The sequence below is a fragment of the Condylura cristata genome, unplaced genomic scaffold (assembly GCF_000260355.1).
Source record: "Condylura cristata isolate star-nosed mole 26May11 unplaced genomic scaffold, ConCri1.0 scaffold00023, whole genome shotgun sequence".
NCBI lineage: Eukaryota > Metazoa > Chordata > Mammalia > Eulipotyphla > Talpidae > Condylura > Condylura cristata.
In genome coordinates, this window is record NW_004567124.1 from 14,225,730 (window position 1) to 14,247,767 (window position 22,038).

General features: G+C 35.1%; 2 protein-coding genes across 5 annotated transcripts in view; one reads left to right on the plus strand and one right to left on the minus strand.

Moving 5' to 3' along the window:
• The window catches only part of MNS1 (meiosis-specific nuclear structural 1), a 71,037-nt gene that overhangs the window by 48,042 nt on the left and 957 nt on the right, over positions 1-22,038 (plus strand). For 3 of the 4 annotated variants that reach the window (XM_012728813.1, XM_012728817.1, XM_012728816.1), the window contains 3 exons: positions 988-1,245; positions 3,605-3,730; positions 4,850-5,246. In XM_012728813.1, coding sequence (XP_012584267.1) covers positions 988-1,245; positions 3,605-3,730; positions 4,850-4,939 — 474 coding nt within the window. In that variant the 3' untranslated portion in view covers positions 4,940-5,246. Of the gene's footprint in view, positions 1-987; positions 1,246-3,604; positions 3,731-4,849; positions 5,247-22,038 lie in introns of those variants that run through there. The other variant, XM_012728814.1, reaches the window with a different exon arrangement.
• TEX9 (testis expressed 9) overlaps positions 5,417-22,038 on the minus strand; it is a 50,900-nt gene continuing 34,278 nt past the window's right edge. Inside the window, exons 10-12 of the mRNA XM_004687764.2 lie at positions 21,310-21,444; positions 5,966-6,100; positions 5,417-5,579 (exon numbers count right to left, since the gene is read on the minus strand). Of these exons, the coding sequence (XP_004687821.1) occupies positions 5,502-5,579; positions 5,966-6,100; positions 21,310-21,444 (348 nt within the window). The 3' untranslated portion in view covers positions 5,417-5,501. The remainder of the gene's footprint in view (positions 5,580-5,965; positions 6,101-21,309; positions 21,445-22,038) is intronic.

Here is a 22,038-nt window from a genome sequence, read left to right on the forward strand (position 1 = left end):
GAGTTACTTACTAGAAAAGTGTTTTGTAAAGGGGATTAGAGAGAATAAGTGAAGAGCTTGAATACTCAACTTAATTGAATTTTTTTAGTTTATACTGCACTCTTAAAACCTCCATCTCTTTTTATAAACATTTCTGTATTCTAAAGACAGTAAAAACTAAATTTCATTTGTTTTAGCTAGAATTCTTTGTATGACTTGGTTTATTTCCAACAGCTTTCTGCCCCAGTCAAAGGTATGAACATGGAAGTAAGCAAAATGAGATGGCAGCCACATGTGGGAGGATTATGCCTTTGGGGAGGGCTTTGGTGGGGTGACACAATGACATTTGAACAGTGGGATGGCAGCTACTTTCCCTAGTCCTCTTGATGATCTGTAGTTAACAACCCTTCTAGTCTGTTACTTTGAAGAATGCTGAGCGTATAATGTGATGTTAGGGAAATATTCTGAATGCTTTTAGGGTACCAGACTACTTGGAGTTTGTGTCAGAGTTGAGCAAAGTTGCTGAAATAGAGAATTAGAAATTTACATCGTTCCTAATCAAAAGTAAAAATGGTGAAATGTTACTGGTTGAATCTAGGTCTTATGTATTTACTGTGAATTTTTATGTTTTTCATTTTTCATAAGTTTTGCATAAAAGTGCTTTACTCCAAGTAAAATTGAATTTCCCTGAAAATTTTCTGATCTTATGCAAGATTAATGTTCTGAAAACCAGTGATAAGTAGATGGTACAAATTTCACAGACTACTTTTCATAAATTTATGCAAGCAAAATAATTTTAAAATCAGCTTTTTCCAAAGTAGTAGGTGTTAATTCTGAGTGCAGAAACAGGATGGTAAATATATACGAATTAAGATTCCAAGAAAGTCTTAAAGTCTTCAGTCTTATTTCATATAGTAACACTAAGCTTAACCAAACTATCCCACTCTTTCTTTATAAAATTGCTAAAGAGAAAGTTCCTGAATTACTTTGTTATGTGTTACTGTTTAGGAAGAAGCAGAAGAAAAATTGAGAAAACAAAAAGAGTTGAAGCAAGACTTTATTGACCAAATGGCACTGAAGGAACTAGTACTCCAGGCTGCAAAAGAGGAAGAGGAGATCTTCAGGAAAGCTATGCTAGCCAAACTTGCTGAGGATGATCGAATAGAACTAATGAATGCTCAGAAACAAAGAATGAAGCAACTGGAACACAGGAGGGCTGTAGCAAAACTTATTGAAGAGCGTCGCAACCAATTCCTTGCAGACAAAGTAAGAAAATTTTGTCTATTATTGAACAACAATCAGCACAATCTATTCACCTGCTAGACATTTACATGAAGACTTTTTATAATAGATGTATGTCTAGAGAATCGGGCCAATCACCAATGCATCTAGAGAATATTGCTTATTTCTATATTAGAGATTGATTAGATTCTACAGTAGGAAGACATATTAGCTCTAGATGCTGTTTATCATTATATCTATCCTACCTTCTCAACTCTTGTTAAAGGTTAAGTGAGGTAATGAAGATGAGGCCTGGAACAGATTAAAGGAACAATGAAAAGGGAAGTGTTTAATGACTAAGACAGATGAGGCATCTTTTTAAATTTTGACCACACAGGGTAGAGTAGCCACAGCAATTAGAATGGTCAGAAAGATGAAACAATCAGGATGACTGAGAGATTGGCTTTTTTTTTTTTGTTAAAGTGAACAGAAGTTTTTCAATTGCTGTAGCCTGAATCTTGGTTAATAGCATATTCACTCAGAACCTAAGACTTTCAAAATTATTCCTAGATTTTCCCCTTTATTACCTAATAATTTTAGGCATGCAGATCCCATTGACTCCACTTCAGTAATAACTTAAGCTATGAAGAAAAAATAGGTTTAGTGCTGACATTTCGTCCCATTCCTGTATATTACTGAAATGGTCTTCTAGCTGGCTGCTGAGATTCCAGTCCATCTGCCACCATTGTAACCATGCCTAACAACAAAAAAACCATGTCCTCTCCCTTAAGATTATGGCAGCACAAAATTCCAAATCCTTAGCATTAATATAAACCAGTTATGACATATAAAATTATAAATCATCTAGAATTTTGCCTGACTAATTGGTTATGCAATAAAGGTGATTCAGTGTCAGAACACAGTAATCAAGGATTTTAAAAGACTTTTGAAATTGATCTTTAAGGCTTTGAATATTCATTGCTTAAGAGAGAACTAATGTGGTTGACTTTATTATATAGCTCATGGTTTAAACAGAACACCTGAAAGTTAGCAAGACAATTATAAATAAAATATAGAAGTTTTGTTAAGCTTTTAAGTGTCAGTGAGATTGGGTCATTTAATTTGAGCCAAGGGTAAAGATGGATTTTCATGATCATTAAATGCATTAATCCATTCTACTACAGAATCTGATAGTTTGGAATATCTCATAAGTCTGCTTAGATTTCAAAGGTCTGCAAATTGTAGACAGTTTTAAACAATCAAAACTCCCACCAGACTATTGAGAATTCATTGTAAATAAAAAGGTATGAAAACATCTAAGAAAAATACTGTATTATGCTTAAATTAGAGGTCATACATACCTAATCACATAAATATGTGACAACTGAGCTTTCCTGTCAACATACGTAATTCTGTTTTGATCACACATGACTGGGAGAAAGTACTAGAAAAAAATTTCAGGTATAATGATTCCATGTTAGTCTATATAACTATACTTCATTTTAGGGGAAATAAAAGCAACTTAACCCTTTGATTCAACAGCAAGGTAAATGATACTATATTTTCTCAATTAGCTATCAGTATTACTGTTGATTCTGTTAGAACAAATAAATCTAATGACATTAAATAAGATTCTCATGAGAAGTCATTCCATATTTAACTGTCATTGGATATGGCTTTATTTGCACCAGCATACTTTTGGAACTTTGAAGAGCTATGAGGTAATACAGAAGCTTGACTCTCATTGTAGTAAAGACAAACACCCTTTGCTTTACATGACTTTGATAAGGATTGTCTGAAGAAATAATGTTGTTATTTCAAAGTTTAGCAGTAACAGAACCTGTATTTCTGCCTTTAACATTCTTCCCTATGCAATAGAATGATTTGGATGTAATTCCATAAAAAAATCACTTAAGCCTGGAAATTTTTTAAAGCTAGTGAATTTTTTTATTTTATGGCACATAACTGTGGTTATCTAATTATCTAACCATATTCACTTCTTTCTATATGCAGCCTGTGCTTAAAAATGAAATTTTTAGCTTTTATGTATCTCCTGTTTTACTTACTTTTGGTCTTAAACTGTAAATTTTTTTCAGTACTGGTATCTGGTAAGCATTCAATAATCATTTGTTGACTTAAGCAGGAAGTTACTTCTTTGAGTATCTTTTCCCTTGGTAATAAATACATTTTCTTCAAAGCATGTACTGACCTACCTAGAATCCCGGTCATAACTTTTGTCCTTGTAAATTCAAAGGAATAGTGGCTATAAAAGATATATACATTAACATCTTTTGAAGTTAGTATCTGTAAATAGTTCAATTTTGCCTAATTCATTGGAAGTATTTTATTTGAAACTTCTTAAAAGATGAATACTGTGATCATAAACTTTAATTTATATTTCAAGCAACATGAAATAGAAGAATGGCAGTTGCAGCAAAGAAGACAAGGATGTATTAATGCAATTATTGAAGAAGAAAGGGTAAAGCTTCTCAAAGAACATGCTACAAAGCTACTAGGATATCTCCCCAAAGTAAGTGACACTTTTGTTACGCAGCCAAGTGGAATTTTGGCCTGTTACTGAACATCTCTAAAAATAAGAGTTTGTCTTTGCATATCCTTCAAAGTTTGAACTAGATTTTGATTGTAATATGAACAACAGTTACATACTTGAAGTAAATCTTAGATCTGCTGCTGTCCAATAGCAGAGGAGATTGTTATAACTTGGTACCTTTGGTTTAGAAAGTAAGAAATAACAAATTTTCACTTTTTTAAAATACCTCATGAGTTTCATAGGTCTCTTAAAGCATCTGGATTCATGTAAATAAGATTTCTATCCTAATGTAGAAATGATGCCATTAGTAATTCAGTAATTTTGTGTTCAGTAATTTTGTGTTCAATCCAGTACAAAGAAAGAAATCTGAGTCACTGCCAGTCTACAGTATCTTATTAGTCTAAGAGGTAGACAGAATTAACATGGACTATGTTAATGACAAAAGTATATATACCAAAACGCCAAGAATCTCCCAGAATATATTTTTGTAAGGAAATAATTATAGAGGCTATCTTCAAGTGACCTTTTAGATATTTTAAATCCTTTTAGATTACAAGAGGAGTAAATATTTACTTTTGCTTTAGGGAGTCTTTTACCTAAACTAGAAAGGAAAAGTAAGTAAGAGCTAAAGGTTACCAAGGGCTTAAGTGGCTAAACTAAACCTGGATGCATTCCTGCAAGATGGAATGTTTACTAATTAGCCCTCGAACTGTAAGGCAAGAGCCAATCCAATGTATCAGTCTAGCAAAGCTCAATCTTTCTGACTTACACTTCCTCATATATTGCAGAGCTATTTCAAGACTGCATGCAGTATACATTAAATTCTTCCCTCTGCCAACCCAAGTGGTAGTTCTTGTAGTAATACAAAGCCCCGCTTCCTATTACAGTCGCTCTGCTAGAGCTGAGTGATTAGGAAATTACCAGCATCTACACTTAGCAAAACAAGGCACCGTTTTCAAAGAAAACTAGTGAATTTTTAAAATAAAATGAATTCCATTACCTTAGAGATAGCTTTATAAATTGCCATCTATATTTGTTTGAAAGCCAGACTATTTCATTAAGTGCTTATATAGTAATACACAAATACTTTTCTTGTAGGGAGTATTCAAAAAACAGGATGATATTGACATGCTTGGTGAAGAATTTCGGAAAGCTTACCAGAGAAGTGAAAATGGTGAAGAGAAGTGATACGAAAGTTTGGTAAAACCTGGATTCTTTCTCAAGTCACCAGTAGATGTCAGTGTAACTTTTGTTTCACCGTTCAGTGATATTAAGATTCCCTCTATTAGGATTTCCTAAAATATCCATTGGAATATTAAATTGTTTCCTAATAAATAGAATTCCTTTTGCTCATACTATTGTTTTTGTACAGGTAACCTAAAAAGCTGAGTTTTCACATCCCCCAGACTTACTACAGTATGTCATAAATATAAAATACAGGCCAAAACCACCAAGAGACTAACTTCTTCACACTCACCTACTGTCCAAAAGTTTCTTTCTGCATCCCCATTCCTCAAAAGAGCAGTTCACTTTGGGCTACAGTTGTGTATGTGTGTTCTTCACTGATTTAGCCAAGGAAATAACATCTTTTCCATATACTATGAAATAAAAGTAAATTCAAAGTTTATTTTACTATTTAAGTACAGTTAAAGGGCTACTGTCATAAGGACTGTAGTATTTTAGAAACTTCCTTTCTCTAGAAACTGTCAAGACTGAACAATTATTTGGATTTCATGATGTAGTAGATCACTTATGCATCTCCCCACTCAAGTGCCTTCATAAATTCCTCCTCAGTGAAAGACAGCATCTTGGCAGCTTCGATATGCATCTGTTAAAAAAATTATTGTGAAAATTTTAAAGATTTTTCTATGCACTATTGTAAAAATGTGTACTCTAACTCCATAACCACATTTGAAATGGTAAATACACTAATAGATCAACCTATAAGACTATTTGTCTAGTGATAGTATTGAACCAACCTACTGTTGAGAACAATTCAATGATGCTGTAATTACTTGAAAATAGGAAACTGGTAGAGCTTCCTATCATCAGATGATCTGATTGTCAAAAAGGGAATGTAATGTTTTAGTTTTCTTAAAAGTTCTAGAGATAAGCAATATTCACTAATTCACTTACACATAGATAAGCAATATTCACTAATTCACTTACACATAAGTCTTTTAAGATAGAAATATATGGTTTGTTTAGACTCACCTTCTGCCTTTTTAAAACATCAATTAATTTTAATTGCTTCTTGAATCCTATCATTAATTCTCCTTTTTGTTTTTCTAGCTTTTTGTTTTCTAATTTCAATGCTTCAATTTTTTGATGTTCTTCATTTGTAATATCCTATAGAAAAGAAAAAAATTTGCTTGAATGCTACAATCTTTTAATGGACAAAATCCTAAAACTTTCAAAACAGAGTATCAGTTTTTGTAGTTTGGTGTCACTAAAAGTTTGACAACTCTTGATTTATTTATGCATACAGAACTGAGGTACAGGCCAGGAGTGGTAAGAGGATTCACCAAAGACAGACTCAGGAGCAGAACAGGCAGATTGAAGTACACTGCTGAGGGGAGCAGTGGGAAGACAAAAGTCTGCCATGTGGGTCAACTCCAGGGCGGGCCCAACTTTGATAACTCTTAGTGGTAAATATTTCCAGGTGAGAAATCCTGGAAGGAAGGGTGCCTCAAAATCTGAATCTGTTTTCCTTATCTTTGGCAGCCACTTAAACATTTGCAGGCTAAGACTCCTAGAAATCCATGAATAGCAATGGTGCAGACTAAGGAAAAGAATTCAGTTACTGTTCATGACAGGGGAGACAATACAAAAATAGCAGTGATCCTTAAGACTTTGATAATGTTAAAGGAATCTCAGAAGGAAATCTGAGTCTATATACCAACACATAGGTAGAAATTTCTTTTTTAAAGGACAACTGAGCAGGACATTCACAAGATGATAAATTAATGATACGTTAGGCCCATGTTCCCTAAGGACACCATGGAAGCAATGTAAATATACAGACCAATGGAGCTCTATGAGAACGCAAGCAACAGCATCAACCAGGCAAACATCTGATCAAAATAACTTATATTCAAAATAGTAGGAAACTTTATGGCATTTATGCTCACCCTTTCCATTTACCCTCCTGCGCAGTGGACCAAAGCCTTTCAATTCATGGCCCCTCCTGTGAGGTAAAAAGAAAGAGTGAAACTTGTTTGGGACTCTGGCCTGTGTGGAGGTCCAGAGAGACTGGTTTCTGTCCATCTGACCCAGAGCATTAAGGAATTTGGCTGTTGAAAGTGGACATGTGGGCACTACAGAGGCTCTGCAGATCCATGGGAGCCTAGGTGTCAGAGAAATAAAATTTAACAGCTGAGACCCTGAAAAGAAGCAGGGCTCAGAGTCTTGGGAAACTAAATGATACTAAAAGCTTAAGGAAATACTAAAATTAATCAACGAAGTGGCAGCAGGAATTCTTTATCTAATTCAAGTGAAGAGTGGAAGTATATAGAATCAATTACAAAATAAGTTGTAAAATGCATGTATTTGAAGATATATGTAGATTAAAAATGGAAGGATGCAAACAGATGTTCCCTGCAAATAGTAGCCAAGAGACAGGGATAGTAGTAAGGGACAAAATAAGTAAAAAATGTTACAAGGTAAACAAGGACATTCTGTGGTGAATATACACCAAACATTAGGGCTTCTGAATCAAGTCAAGTGTTTAACAGTATTTAAGTCAATGGTAAAACACACCTGCAACAGTGAGTCCAGTAGCTATACCATTTAAGTTTGTAAGTGTAGTCCATGATATTGCGTGATTTTGAAATCAACGAACAAGACATTTTTAGGATGTCTCCCTTATTAGGCAAACACTGACAAAATTGGGGGAAGATAAAGATAGCTATTGAAGTCTATACTTATTTTTACCATTATTGAAATTGTCTAAGCAATATCAGAACTTGAAAAACCCTATAACCAACTGCATTGAAAAGACACAGAACAACATTCCACTCTACCATACCAGAACACCTATTTTCTGCTATTGTTTATGGTACATTCTCTAGAAAAGATCCTGTGTTGGCTGATAAAACAGTCTTACTAATAAAACAGTCTTACTAAACTTATAAAGTACCTTTGCCATTCACAATAGAATGAAAGTAGAAATCAGCAATAGAATAAAACTGGAAATATATATAAATATGTACATATCCACAAATATCTAAAAATTTTACCATCATAACCATTTACCTACTTTAAAAACAAGATTCAAATAATATCAAATTAAGAGCAACTAATTTTACAGAAATACGGGTTAAATGAAAGAACTGCAATTATAATACTAAATCTCTCAACAAAGAAATGGCCAGAACAGGTGGTGTTTAGAGGTGAATTCTGCCAATTGTTTCTATATAATAAATACAATAAGAACTAACACCAGTCCTCCCCAAATTTAAGAATTCTTCCGAAATCACTACACACACACACACATGCACAGAATACTCAGATAAACATGCCATTTGTAGCAACGTGGATGGAGCTGGAAGGAGTTATGTAAAGTGAAATAAGTTAGAAGGAAATGAAGATAAATATCAGGTGATTTCCGCTTAGATAAGAAACTGAACAAAGGATCAGAAAAAAAATTTGCAAGCTGACTGTAGATGTGAGGCATACAAGGGACTGGAGATGAATCATGGGTCACGGGTGCAGTGGTGATGGGAGAACTACAGGGAAGAAATTAAAAATTGTCCAGAAATTAATGATGTAAACAAAAAATTGGACAACACCACAAATCACCATGAGTTTTGTTTTTAAATTAACATCATTAGCTTGATACCAAAGCCAGATAAAGACAATGTAACTATAAAAACAATAACCTTAAACATTAATGCGAAAACCCTTAAAAAAAAAATCACATTGAGGCCCTCCCTGGTGGCGCAGCGGGTTAAAGCACTGCACTGAGAAGCTAAAGCCACTTCCGCATGAGTTCGATTCCCGCCTGCCCCGGAGGAGACCACATGGCGTGGCAGACCTCTCCTGGCCCGCCCGCTGCTCCCCTCAGCAGTGTACTTCCTCCATCTGCCTGTTCTGCTCCCCACTCTGTCTCTGGTGAAGTCTCTCACTGCCCCTGAGTCTCTGGCCTGTACCCCAGTTCTGTATGTACAAATAAATAAATCTCAAAAAAAAAAATCACATTGAATTCCACAATACATGAAAGGGTCATACACAGCCCAACTGGCACTTGAGAGATAAGGGTGAGTTACCATATGAACATCAGTGCAATATTTCACATTAACAAAGTGATGGGAAAAAAATCACCTATCTCAATTGACAATCAAAACACAACTGTTAACATTACACTCAATGATAAAAGACTGAAAGCTATCCGAACAATATAAAGATGCTACTTTTGCCATTTTTATACACCACAGTACTGGATGTCCGAGTAATGGACACTAGAAAAAAAATAAAAGGCAACCACATCGGAGAGAAGAGTGGAATAATATCTATTCAAAGATGATAGAAATATAGAGAATGTAGAATCCTCAAGAAAGCTGTCAGAACAAATTTGAGAAAGTTGCAGGATTAACATAAATCAATTGTTTCTATGTACTAACAATAATCCACATTTAGAAAATTCAGAAAACAATTCTATGTATAATACTATCAAAATGAGACACCATAGTAATAAACATAACCAAGGAAGTTAAAGAGTTATATAATGAAAACCTCAAAACACTGGTCAGACATAACTGAAATTGTTTGTGGACTGAAACACTTAATAGTATCAAATGTAAAATCTACTCAAAAATAACTACTGATGCAGTACAATCTATCAAAACTCCAATGGTGGTAGTTACAGAATTTGAATCATGTTTACACGGAATCTTAAAGAATCAAAATAGCTAAGCATCTTGAAAAAGAATAAAGCTGGAAATCTCAGTTTCTATTTTCAAAGCTAGAGTAAGACAGTATAGTGCTAGCATAATGAAATATGTAGACAGAGCCCAGAAATAAATCATAATATTTAAGGTCAAAACATTTTCTTTAGGCCCTCCATGGTGGCGCAGCGGGTTAAAGCACTGCACTGAGAAGCTAAAGCCACTTCCACATGAGTTCGATTCCCACCTGCTCCAGAGGTGACCACATGGCGTGGCAGACCTCTCCTGACCCGCCCGCTGCTCCCCTCAGCAGTGTACTTCATAGATCTGTCTGTTCTGCTCCCCATTCTGTCTCTGGTGAAGCCTCTCACCACCCATGAGCCTCTGGCCTGTACCCCACTTCTGTATATACAAATAAATAAATCTTTAAAAAAAATGTTTTCTTTAAAGAAAACACAGAGCGTATTATACATTTCTACAATGTATAGAGCTTTTGCACACCCTTGCCTGTTTCGGTAAAAATGGTTTGACGAGGTATGCTAATACCATTCAATAGGAAAGGTGTGCATTCCAAGAAGGAAGCTGTACTCAGCTCTTTCCATATACAAGATGAATTCAGAGTTACTCAGATATAAATATAAGACCTAAAAGTAAAACCATCAGAATAAAACAGAAAATGATTCCTGGTGTTTCATTTGGTTGTGATGTCTTGGATTTAACAGCAAAACACAATCAGTGACTACATATAGAAAAAAAAATGTGCATATCAAATCATCTGCATGAAAAGATAACCTACCGAATGAGAGAGAACATCTGCAAATGCAATATAAGGAGATAATATCTAAAAAATGAAAATCTACACATCAGTAACACAAACACCAATATCTGAAATGGACAAAGACATAAGACAGTTACTAAAAGGAATAAAGACACACAGCAGTCAATGCTCAGGGATATTAGTACTCCAACTATGCCTTATCAATAAGACAGAGTAAATAAGGAAACTAGCCCTAAATGAGATAAACTAAACAGATTTAACGTATCTATAGAACACATCTAAAAAAACCTACAAACATTTTTCTCTCAAAAGCACAAACATTTTCAAAAAGAGGTGGTTATGTTGGGACATGATAACTATGAATAAAACTACAAAGACTGAAATAGTACTCATACCAAGTAGTTTTCTATCCCTAAATCCATAATATAGAAATCAACTATTAAAAAAACACACAGCAAACAATAGGAAAAACCATTAGCACATGGAGAGTAAACAGTATGATGCTTAAAAGTATCTGGAATAAAGAAATTAAATTAAAAAAATACTCCAAGACTAAAGAAAATAATACAAAACATCTGAATCTATAGATGAAAAATCTATACAAGAAAAGTGATCTTAAGAGGGAAGAGAATTCAAATGCAGGCCCACAGCAACAAAAGTCTCAAATATTTTAGTAGTATACCTAGAGCAATTTGAAAGAGAAGAACAGATAATATCAAAAATTAGTAAAAAGGAAGGAAATAAAAGAAAGAGTAGAAATAAGTAAGACATCATAAATACTATACAAAACCAAGTGCTCACTCTTGTAAAGAAGTTGAGAAATCTCTACTTGGGCAAACAAACAAAAAAGAAGTGAAAACAGTAAGAAGTGGAAATAAAAGTGGAGAATTATCACAAATGGCACAGACATATAAAGAATCATGGGATTCCTATGAGGACTTACACACCAATACATTTAAAAACACTGAAGATATGGATACATTTCTAGATCAGAATAATTTACCACACTAAACCAGGAAGAAACAGTAGTGGGACAAGTCAGTCACAAGCATGTAAATTGAAGCAATAAGAAATCTCCCCTAATGGAAAAGTCCTGGGCCAGATAGTTTAACAAATTCTATCAAATCTTTAAAAGAGACTTTATGCCCATTTGCTTAAATCATTTCTAAAAATCGAGTAAGTGGAAGCACTTTAATACATTTTACATTACCAACATTGCCTTCATACTGAAACCAATGAAGACAGCACAAGAAAATTCCAAATCAACATCCTTGATGAACATTTATATAAAAATCTTCAAATAGGGCCCTGCCTGGTGGTGCAGCAGGTTAAAGCATAGCACTAAGAAGCTAAAGTCACTTAAGCATGAGTTCAATCCCCACCCAGGAGGTGATCCACATGGTGTGGCAGACCTCTCATGACCCACCCACTGCTCCCCTCGGCAATGTACTTCGTGGATCTGCCTGTTCTGCTCCCCACTCTGTCTCTGGTGAATCCTCTCACTGCCCCTGCACCTCTGGCCTATACCCCAGTTCTGTATGCACAAATAATAAATCTTTAAAAAAAAACTTCAAGTTCAACAATATATTACAAAGATTACATATCATGATCTAATAGAATTTATCCCAGGATGCAAGAAGGATGACATATATATGTAATAAAAAATGTAATATACTTTATTAACAAAAGTAAAGATAAAAAGCATGATCATATTGATAAACACAAAGAAAGCAACCGATAAGGTTTACCACCTATTTATGATAAAAACTTTAAACAAGATCTAAACAAAAAGGACAGAGCTCACAATAACAAGGGCCTTGTATTACAAACCACTGTCCAATATTGATAATGGTGAACGAACTGAAAGTTTTTCCCTTAAGACCAGAAACATGACAAGGATGCTAACGTAATATTATAATAATTATATTACTATTATAAGTTAGCTAGAGCAATCAGACAACAGGAAATGAAAGACTCGAGATAGGAAGAGAAGTGGTGAAATGATCAATATTCCCAGGCAATGTATTATATATAAAAATCCCTAAAGACTACCTAAAAATGTATTTGAAATAATGAATACAGCAAAGTGGTAGATTACAAAATCAACAGTACAAAATCCTTTATATTTTTACACAAAATGAGAAGAAATTAAAAAAATTTCAGAATTGTTTTAAGAATAAGATATCTCAGAATTAGCCAAGAATGTGATCAAATATCTCAGATTTAAGAAATGCTGTGAAAGACCTATAGCGTGAAAACTACACAAAATAGTAAAGGAGGTAGAGAATGGCTTAAGGAATAGACATTCCTTGCATGGTCATGGCTGGGAGAACAAATATAACCAAAATGACTATTTACCTAAAATACATAAATGTAATGCATTTGCCATCAAAATATTACTTATATTATTCAAATAAATTGAATAAGTTAAAATATGAAACCATAAAAGGTTTCAAGTAGGGAAGGCAATCTGAGAAAAAAGTAGAGAGGTAGAAGCATCATGTACCTGATATTACACTATAAAGCAACAGTAACTATCGCAATACGATACTGACATAGAATTACACACATGGATCAATGGAACAGAACTGACATCCCAGAAATATATTCATGTACCCAGCAATACTTAATTTATTATCAAATAGTAAAGGCCATATACACCGAGGGAAAGGAGAGCCTCTAACAAATGGTGCTGGGAACACTGGAAAACCACATGTAAAAGAATGAAGTTGGATCATACTCAACTCCATGTACAAAAATAAATTTAAAATGGATTAAAGATTTACATGTAACATCTGCAACAATTTAACATATAGAAGACAACAGTGCTGATAAGTTCTATGACATCTATGATTAAATATGTTTTTGGAGATTTGACAAGGGAAATAAAAGCAAAAATAAATACCTGGGTTTACCTCAAATTAAAAAGTGACTAATATTGAGAAAAAAATATTGAGGAGACATCACTAAGATGGTAAGAAAGGAAATGATTTTGTTCCTAAGAGAAAGCTAAGTAGTCAGAAAAAAGTACATGGGAGACAGAATCCTACAATCTATGGTTATGCTCAAGCAACCCTGAACCAACACAGAAAACATCAGAAAGTACGCAAAAGAAACCACATCAACAAAATGGAATATGGTGCAGAGAGCTGTGCACTGGCGGCAGTCTGATGGTAATGGAGAAGGAAGGGACACTGCCCAGCCAGAAGCCTGGGGAGGGAGTGGTGGATATGGTGTGGAGGCACATGCCCTTTGCCTCAGTAAAACCTAAAGTAGAGGAGCTAAGATGTTCCACATGGACCAGCACCCTACAAGAGTAATGGCAAAATCTCTCTAGACTACATTCTCCCATCCCAACCCCTCAAGATCTACGTTGGCAACATTAACTATACCAACAGTGGATAGACTGTAGAGTCTCAAATCAGAAGCCTGAACGTGGAGGGTTAACAGCCTTGTTAACATAGATAAGCCAGGCATCCCCTGCACATTCATGGCACTAGCAGGATACTCCCCCCAACCCGCTGACAGCATCAGCTACCCTAAGCATTTCATCAGCCAGCAGTAACCATAACATTAAATCAAAATACCCATAGCACCACCAGTTGAAAAAGAGAGCAACTCAGCTGCAAACTGCTAGTCCAGATCCCAAGTGGGCAGGCAAAAAATACCATACCAGGCCACTTGAAAGTTGATGGTAACGTGGCGTCACGAGGACAGAATGACAGCATTCCAGAAACCAAACTCAAAGACATGGAAGACTATCTTTACAGTATAAAAAAATTCAAAATAAAAGATTTATGGTAGAGGGCAGCAGAGGAGGTTCCTTGAGAAAAACAGACTGAGAAAAGTCCATATAGGAACTTGACTCAGGATCCTGCAATGTTCACTATCCACATCTCTGGCCTGTATCTCAGTTCTGTAAGCATAAATAAATAAATCTTTAAACAAACAAAAAACCCAAAACAAAAAAAATAAAACCTGCAGTTCAAATCTGCACCAGAGGAAGGAGAAACTGCTTGCTGTCAGTCTAACTGTAGGGGAATTGGGTACAAGTACTGTGGTAATAAGCTAAAAGAACAGGGCTCCTCAGTAAGGAAGACAAAACTCAAAAGGTGTGAGTCACCTCATCTATTGCTTCCCACAGTGGGCAGGTACAGAGAAACTGAGGAGGTATCATTTGTTTAAGAAGTCATTTTGGAACCTCAAGCTTAAAGCTTATGCCACTCATCATAGCCAGGCAGGTATTAACGGGGAGGGTAGCAGTAACACAGGCACGAGCCCATGTGGCATTCTCGTAAGGGACTTACCCTCCAAGACACTTCCCAGCCCCTGAATACCCAGCTACAGATTAGTTTTCTCTGATATACAACACCATCTACTGGAAAAGAGGAAGCTCTGCACCCTTAATATCAGTAGTCAAAATAAAGAATGGGAAGATTAAAAAAATATGGTAACAAAAAAAATTAAATAGGTATATCATAAACGCAAAGATAAAATTAAGCAAAGCAAGCCAAAGAGAGACAAGAAAACACAAAAAGGCAAATGAGTTCAGTAATAAAATCAATGAGCAGAAGGCAGAAACTGAACTTTTAAGAAACTAATAGAAGCCATCACCAAAACTTGGACAGAGGAGGTACCTTGCTTTGCTCCAAAAAGCAGTATCTTATTAGTTGACCAGAGAGACACTACACCAAGAGACATCCATGGATTGGACTGAAACAGACACCCCTTGAACATCAGAGCAGCACAGACTGTAGGGGCGAGACAGAGGGAAGAGTCATTAAACAGGAGACCAGTGCACAGAAAGAAGCATCCAGAGTAGCATTCCAGGACAGGCGACACAGCAGGGCTGTCTGCTCAGCCAACAGCCCTGCACAGGGGAGTGTGTACAAAGTGCACACACCATTAAGTGAGATTCACATGTAGAGGTGCTGGGTGCTCTACATAGATCAGGCTCCTAGTAAGGAAAAAGACAGATAAAATACTCTATACTGCACTGCACACCCCCACCCAAAACACACAAACACACACACACACTCCTTGGAAATGGTACAGAGTTTCTGAAGTGCACTGACAAAGGAAAGACAAATCTCAGATTTGGAATCAGAGGAGTAACACAAGCTTTTGCAAATGCTCTCCCACCACCTGCTCCTTCACATCAGTTGCTGAATCTCTGGGACCCTCCCCTAAAATAATTACACAACTCTTGCAAAAACAGGTGTTAATAGCTATAAAAGCAAACAGACAAAAAAAAAATCAAACCACAGTGATACAATTAGAAGTAGACCTTGAGTTATTGCTACTGATATTTTTAAAAAATAAAAATGCAAAATAGGCATTTAAAATTCCCTTAAGACTTCAAGGGAAGAGGACATCACAAGAAGAGAATACATTTCCAAAAACCACAAAAATATGGAAGATTCTATTTCTGATTAAATAGAGTTCAAGATTAAAAAAAAAAAAAAAACCCGAAAGGCAAATCAAAATCATACAACAGTACTCAGAAAAGTAAATTGAGACAATAAAATTTAGAAAAACTAAGTTCAAAATTAATGAACTAAATGTAAAAATTAAATTAAAAAAAATAACATTTAGAATGTAAGAATTCAATAAATTGGAGCAAAAACTAAGGAAAGTAGTAGAAGCAGGGTATACCAACTGGAGGTTCAAATCAATAACAGTACACAAAGGATCTAAAAAGAAAAAAAAATGATATGTACAAACAAAATAATAAGCACAACAAAACTATTCCAACTACTTTAGGAGAGGCAACAAATATCCTGAAGGGGAACAGAGAGGGTAATGGTAAGTTTATTCCAAGAAATAAGGAAAAAATCCCAAACCTCGGAAATTGAATATACAAAGCTGATTAAAAAAAAAAAAAAGAACACCTGATACCTAAATGAAAAGCAACTTAAATCAAGGCATATCATAATGAAACTACCAACATATCAAACCTAATAATGAATATTTAAGGCAATTTGGGAAACAAAGAGGGGAACTTACAAATATACTCCCACTATGCTTATCAGACTTCTCAGCAGAAAACTCTATAGGCAAAAAGAGACTGGAATGACATATTCAAAATACTTAGATGAAAACTTCAGGTCAAGAAAACTCTTTCCCACAAGACTTTCTTTCAGATATGAGGGAGAAACAAAGACTCTCATAGACAAACACATGCTGGAATAGTTTGCCACTATGGTACATCCTCTAAGAAATTTTGAAAGGAATTCTACCTAAATCATAGTGCAGAAAGATTTTTTCTTTTTTTGCAGAAAGATTTTTTTTAAAAATTGTGAAAAGAAAAAGAAAAGCCAAGAGAAAATATCACTAGCAATTTCTCATATATAAGTAATCACCTCTAATGTAAATAGACTGCACTAATGGATCAAAAGGCACAAAGTGGCTGGTTGGATTAGAAAATAAAATCCAACTTACTGCTGTCTTTCCTAGACTCATCTGAGATCCAAAGTTAAACATCAGCTCAAATGTTGGAAAACAACCCTCAAGGAAATGGTACCTAAAAGCAGGGAAAGTCACAGAAATAGTAGCTAAAATAGACTTCCAGGTATAAAAGCTAAGAAAAGGTAGGTATACACTATGATTAATAAGGGATAAATAAATCAGGAGAACATAACACTCATTGATTTAAGTGAAGGAGTATCAAAATATTTATTTACCAACTATTACAAAAAGCAGGCACTGACAGCAGCACAACAGTAAGGTACTCCACCACCCAACTTATATCAATGGTCAGATCAACCAGACAGAAAATTAACAAGATACAATATCATCAAGTGCAGAGTTAGACCAGATAGGCTTAGCAGATACTTACACAGCCAAATAACTAAGTACACAATCTTCATATACACACTAAGAAGACCAGATCACTCTTGAAGACAGACTATGTTGGGTTACAAAACAAGTATAAATACTGAAAATATATTAAGGATATTCTCTGACACAATCATATCAAACTAGAAATCAACCACAAAAATAAAAGTGGGAAAAGCTCACATATGTGGAGACTAACACTAATGAATGACTGTTGGGTTAATAAGGAAATCAAAATGTAAGTTTAAAAAAAACACCTGAAGACAACGAAAATTAAAGACATAGTTATTAGAACTTATGGAATAACACGAAAGCCATGCTAAGAGGGGTTTATATAACAACACAGGCCCATAACAAGAAACAAAAAAGATCTCAATGTACATTTATACCTTAAGGAAATAGAACAAGAACAAATGAAATCAAAAGCCAGTAGAAAGGGGGAAAAAATCGGAGTGGATATAAATAAAATAGAAGTTATAAAGACAGTACAAAAGATCAATGAAACCCAAAAATAGTCCATTTCAAAACATAAGTATAACAGACCAAGCTCTAGCTAGGCTCACAAAGTGGGGTCGCTTAAAATACAAACTAACAGGACCCTCTCCCTGGTGGCGTAGCGGGTTAAAGCACAGCACTAAGAAGCTTAAGCCACTTCCGCATGAGTTTGATTCCCACCGGCCCCGGAGGTGATCACATGGCGCGGCAGACCTCTCCTGACCCTCCCGCTGCTCCCCTCAGCAGTGTACTTCATCGATTTGCCTGTTCTGCTCCCCACTCTGTCCCTGGTGAGTCCTCTCACCCTCCGCATCTCTGGCCTGTACCCCAGTTCTGTATGAATAAATATATCTTAAAAAAAAAGGATCATACAATAATGATGGAGGATTTATTACAATGATTTAAGGATGGTTCAATGTATGAAATTCAAACAATACCATTCACATCAACAAAAGGAAAAATAAAAATCACATGATCATATCAATAGATGTAAAGAAGGCATCTGACAAAATTTGAAGTTCATTCCTGATAAAAACTCTCAAAAAATAGGGATGGAATAAAGGGCTTAACAAACCCACAGCTTACATCAGACTCAATGAGAAAAACTGAAAGTTATTCCTCTAAGAATAAGATACATCAAGAGGATGCCTTCTCTCAGCACTATTATTCAACATAGTATTGGAAATCCAAACTAGAGCAAAGAGGCAAGAGGAAAACATAAAAGAAATTCAGATTAAAAAGGGAAACTCAGGCTCTCCCTGGTGGCGCAATGGGGTAAAGCACCGCATTACTAAGCGCTCTGAAGCCACTGCAGCAGGAATTTGATTCCTGGCCAGGGAGCTGACCCACATGGCTGGCACACCTCTCCTGGCCCGCCTGCTGCTCCCCTCAGCAGTGTATTTCAGTAGATCTGCTTGTTCTGCTCCCCACTCTCTCTGGTGAATCCTCTCACCTACCACATCTCTGGCCTGTTACCCAAGTTCTGTAAGCATAAATAAATAAATCTTAAAAAAAAAAAAAAGGAAACTTGTCAGATCCGCACATGACCAGATAACAGACACAGAAAACTCTCGCCTGCAATCATTTTTCATCCCCCTCTTGAATTTAGCTTCTCTCTTGTTCAACCAAAACATTTCTAAGGTGACTTCTGTGTTGTTAAACCTAGCATTTTTTCCCCCCCAGAATTCATAAAACTTTACCTCTTGGCAGTATTTAACATTCTTGACTTTTTTTTTTTTTTTTTTAAATAATGGGATTCTTCTAGGCCCTGTTTTACTCTCTCCTCTATCTTTCTAGTCCACAAAAATGGCATTAATTGCTAACTCTTTGCATGTGTTAGTACCTTCTGTTACCATACCAAATTTTGATCTCTCTCCTTGGACATCTCAGAATAACTTCAAATTTAAAATAACTCAATCTTCTCTAAACTTCTATTATTTCACATTTTAGTGCATGACACTATTTGGTTCTCAAAGGAAAAAAAAAAAGTCCTGTAAGCTTTCTTCCCCACAATTTCATTCCCACATATCCTGTTCATTATCAAGTCACAGTGATTTTTCCCTCTTAAATCCAATTTTGATACTTAGTTTCTTTCCATTTTTACCACTGTCAGTTTAGTCCAAGTTATATCATCTCTCATATACACTGCTGCTCTTAACCAGCCTACCTGCACCCATTCTGACGGATCCCAATCAACGTCATACTTCCAATTCACAGAAGACACTGAGAAATCAAGTTTAAATAGAATTCCAGCTTAACTATCACCCAGTTGTCTTTCATCAGTCCTTCTTTCAGTGTTTCACAGACAATCACTATGTTCTAGGCAATAGGACAATGTGAACAAACATCAGGGCCTCTACACTAAAATAACATCTGGTTTAAGTGATTTTTTGTTTCAAAAAAGATTGTTTCCCAGTTTCTATGAACAATAAGTTTATTATTTTTAAATAAATGGTTTTCTAATGACAATTTTATGCTATTGCATGGAAACTTTATATTTCTTAAACATATAGACCAGAATAATTTCTTAAAACATATAGACCTGAATAATTTTAATTCTCTACCTAACAATAATTATGTCTGGTCAGAAAGAGAATATTCAAAGAATTAACATGGAAGAATATATCCATCACAAAAGAAAAATTCACATACAAATTTGACTCCAAGCAAAAACTTAATTCATATCCCAGAAACTTCAAGGATAAAGTAGGCAAAATAGTTGGAAAAAAAATCAAATTTAAGATACTTTTTTCCAGAAACATTTAAAAATTCTGATCCCAAAATGTCTAACTTGATAGCAAATAGTGGGTTTATATAGACAATATATCTCACTGCGTTTAAATCAATCACACATAATGTAGACTTGGGGTAAGAAGTTTGAGTAAGAATACTTACAAGTAGTTTTATAATAGTTTTTATGGTCTTGAACTCAATTATTTACATACCAAGTTCCTGTAGCTTGAATTCACGGAATGGCTGGTTAGATTTAGAATTGTGTGTCATCATAGAAACAATTTTTTTCTCTACTTCTTTAATGTGTAAAGAAGCCAAACTTACAACCAAAACCAGCAAATCCTGACACATACATGGCTATTCTATTTTATTCTCTTCAAAATCCCTTTTAGAATGTACCAAATTGGCGCATTCTCTAATAACAGCTAATAATGGACAAATAAAGATGTAAAGATTTTGTCAATTGTTTGTTTAATCCTTCTATTACAAATCTATTATTAAATTCCAGTCATCATTGTCTCTTACACATGAACAAAGTCTGCAAATATAAACTATCACAGAGTAACTGTGTAGTCATTAACATTTACTTTTGTTAAACATGTTGGGGACTCACCATGATCACTTCAGTTTGATGTTCCATTAAGTGTTACTAAATTAATCTCAAAGGTATCATCTGTGTATATAACAAGGGTGATTCCTAATTTAATCATCTAAGATGTGTTAATTGTCACATATTATCCTAAGGGAAAGATTTCGATGAAACATTACTTTAAGATTGACACAGCGCCAAAAGCTGATGGCCAATATTTAAAGACTGTACAAAAGGCTTTCATACACTATTGGAGCCTTCATTTTTTTGACAGATATTAGGGGGTAGAATGCCAATTCTATGCCAGGCAGTGATCAGATATTGGGGTTACCATGATAGTCCTTACCAGAGCTCTAACAGGGATGTAATCCAAGTGACCTTGCAGAAACAACAGCGTCACCATCACTTAGGAATTTTGTAAATAAAACTGCACCTTCTCAGGCCTTATGACAGAAACTACTGACTCAAACTCAGGGAGTGGTGTGCAGCCATGTTTGACCAAACTCTCCAGATGATTCTGATATGAGGTCAAGTTTGAAAACAATACCCTTAAAATAGCTCCTTCCATTATTATATATTAGGAATTCGAGGCCCAGAGGAGGATGTAACAGATTTGAGACAGATGAGACTTCTTTCTACCATAGCATATAATGATGATTTGTTGAATGATAAAAGCAAAGACTCCTCCGAAGAGTTGTCACTATAAAAGTGATCACTACCAAAAGTATTAAATTTTCCATACCTTGTTATTTTGCCTTAATTTACTTAACTCCGATTTATACTTTTCTGCTTCTTCTAGAGCTCTATTCAAGCGAACTTCTGTAGCACTTTGTAAAGTGGCAGCCTGTTTTTGTAATCTTCTTTTATTTTCTAATTCCTGTACAGTGAAGAGGTATATGGAACTTTATAAATGTGTTACAAGTTTAATTTTGCAACATTTCACATTTACATATTCCTCTCAAATTTTACACACACACACACACACACACACACACACACACACACACACACACACTCAGAAGCTGAACATGGAGGTCTCAGGGAATTCCTACCCGGAATTGAGATGAGGAAAATTTACTGTTAAAAATGTAGTCACAAATTAGGTTTCAACATCACCTTTTGTTTAGATTTTTCTTTTTATTGACCCTAAGATAACAATATACATGTTTTCTATGTTTACTTCACAGTCAATTCTTCACCTAGTTACAGTTCTTCCTTTGGGAACTTCCCAAAATGCCAATGCAAAACAAATTTTCATAAATACCTGACAAAGTCTATCATCTAAGAATACTTAGATACAGATCATTCTACCTTATTTAGCCTCAAGGAAAAAAATTAAATTTTAATCACAAACAACCAAACTTATTTTCCACATTGTGGGATAGGTGTAGAATTTAATTTCTGCAGATAAGATGCTGCTACAGGAGTCAACAGACCATACTGAGTAAACACAAACATGAAGGATGAACTC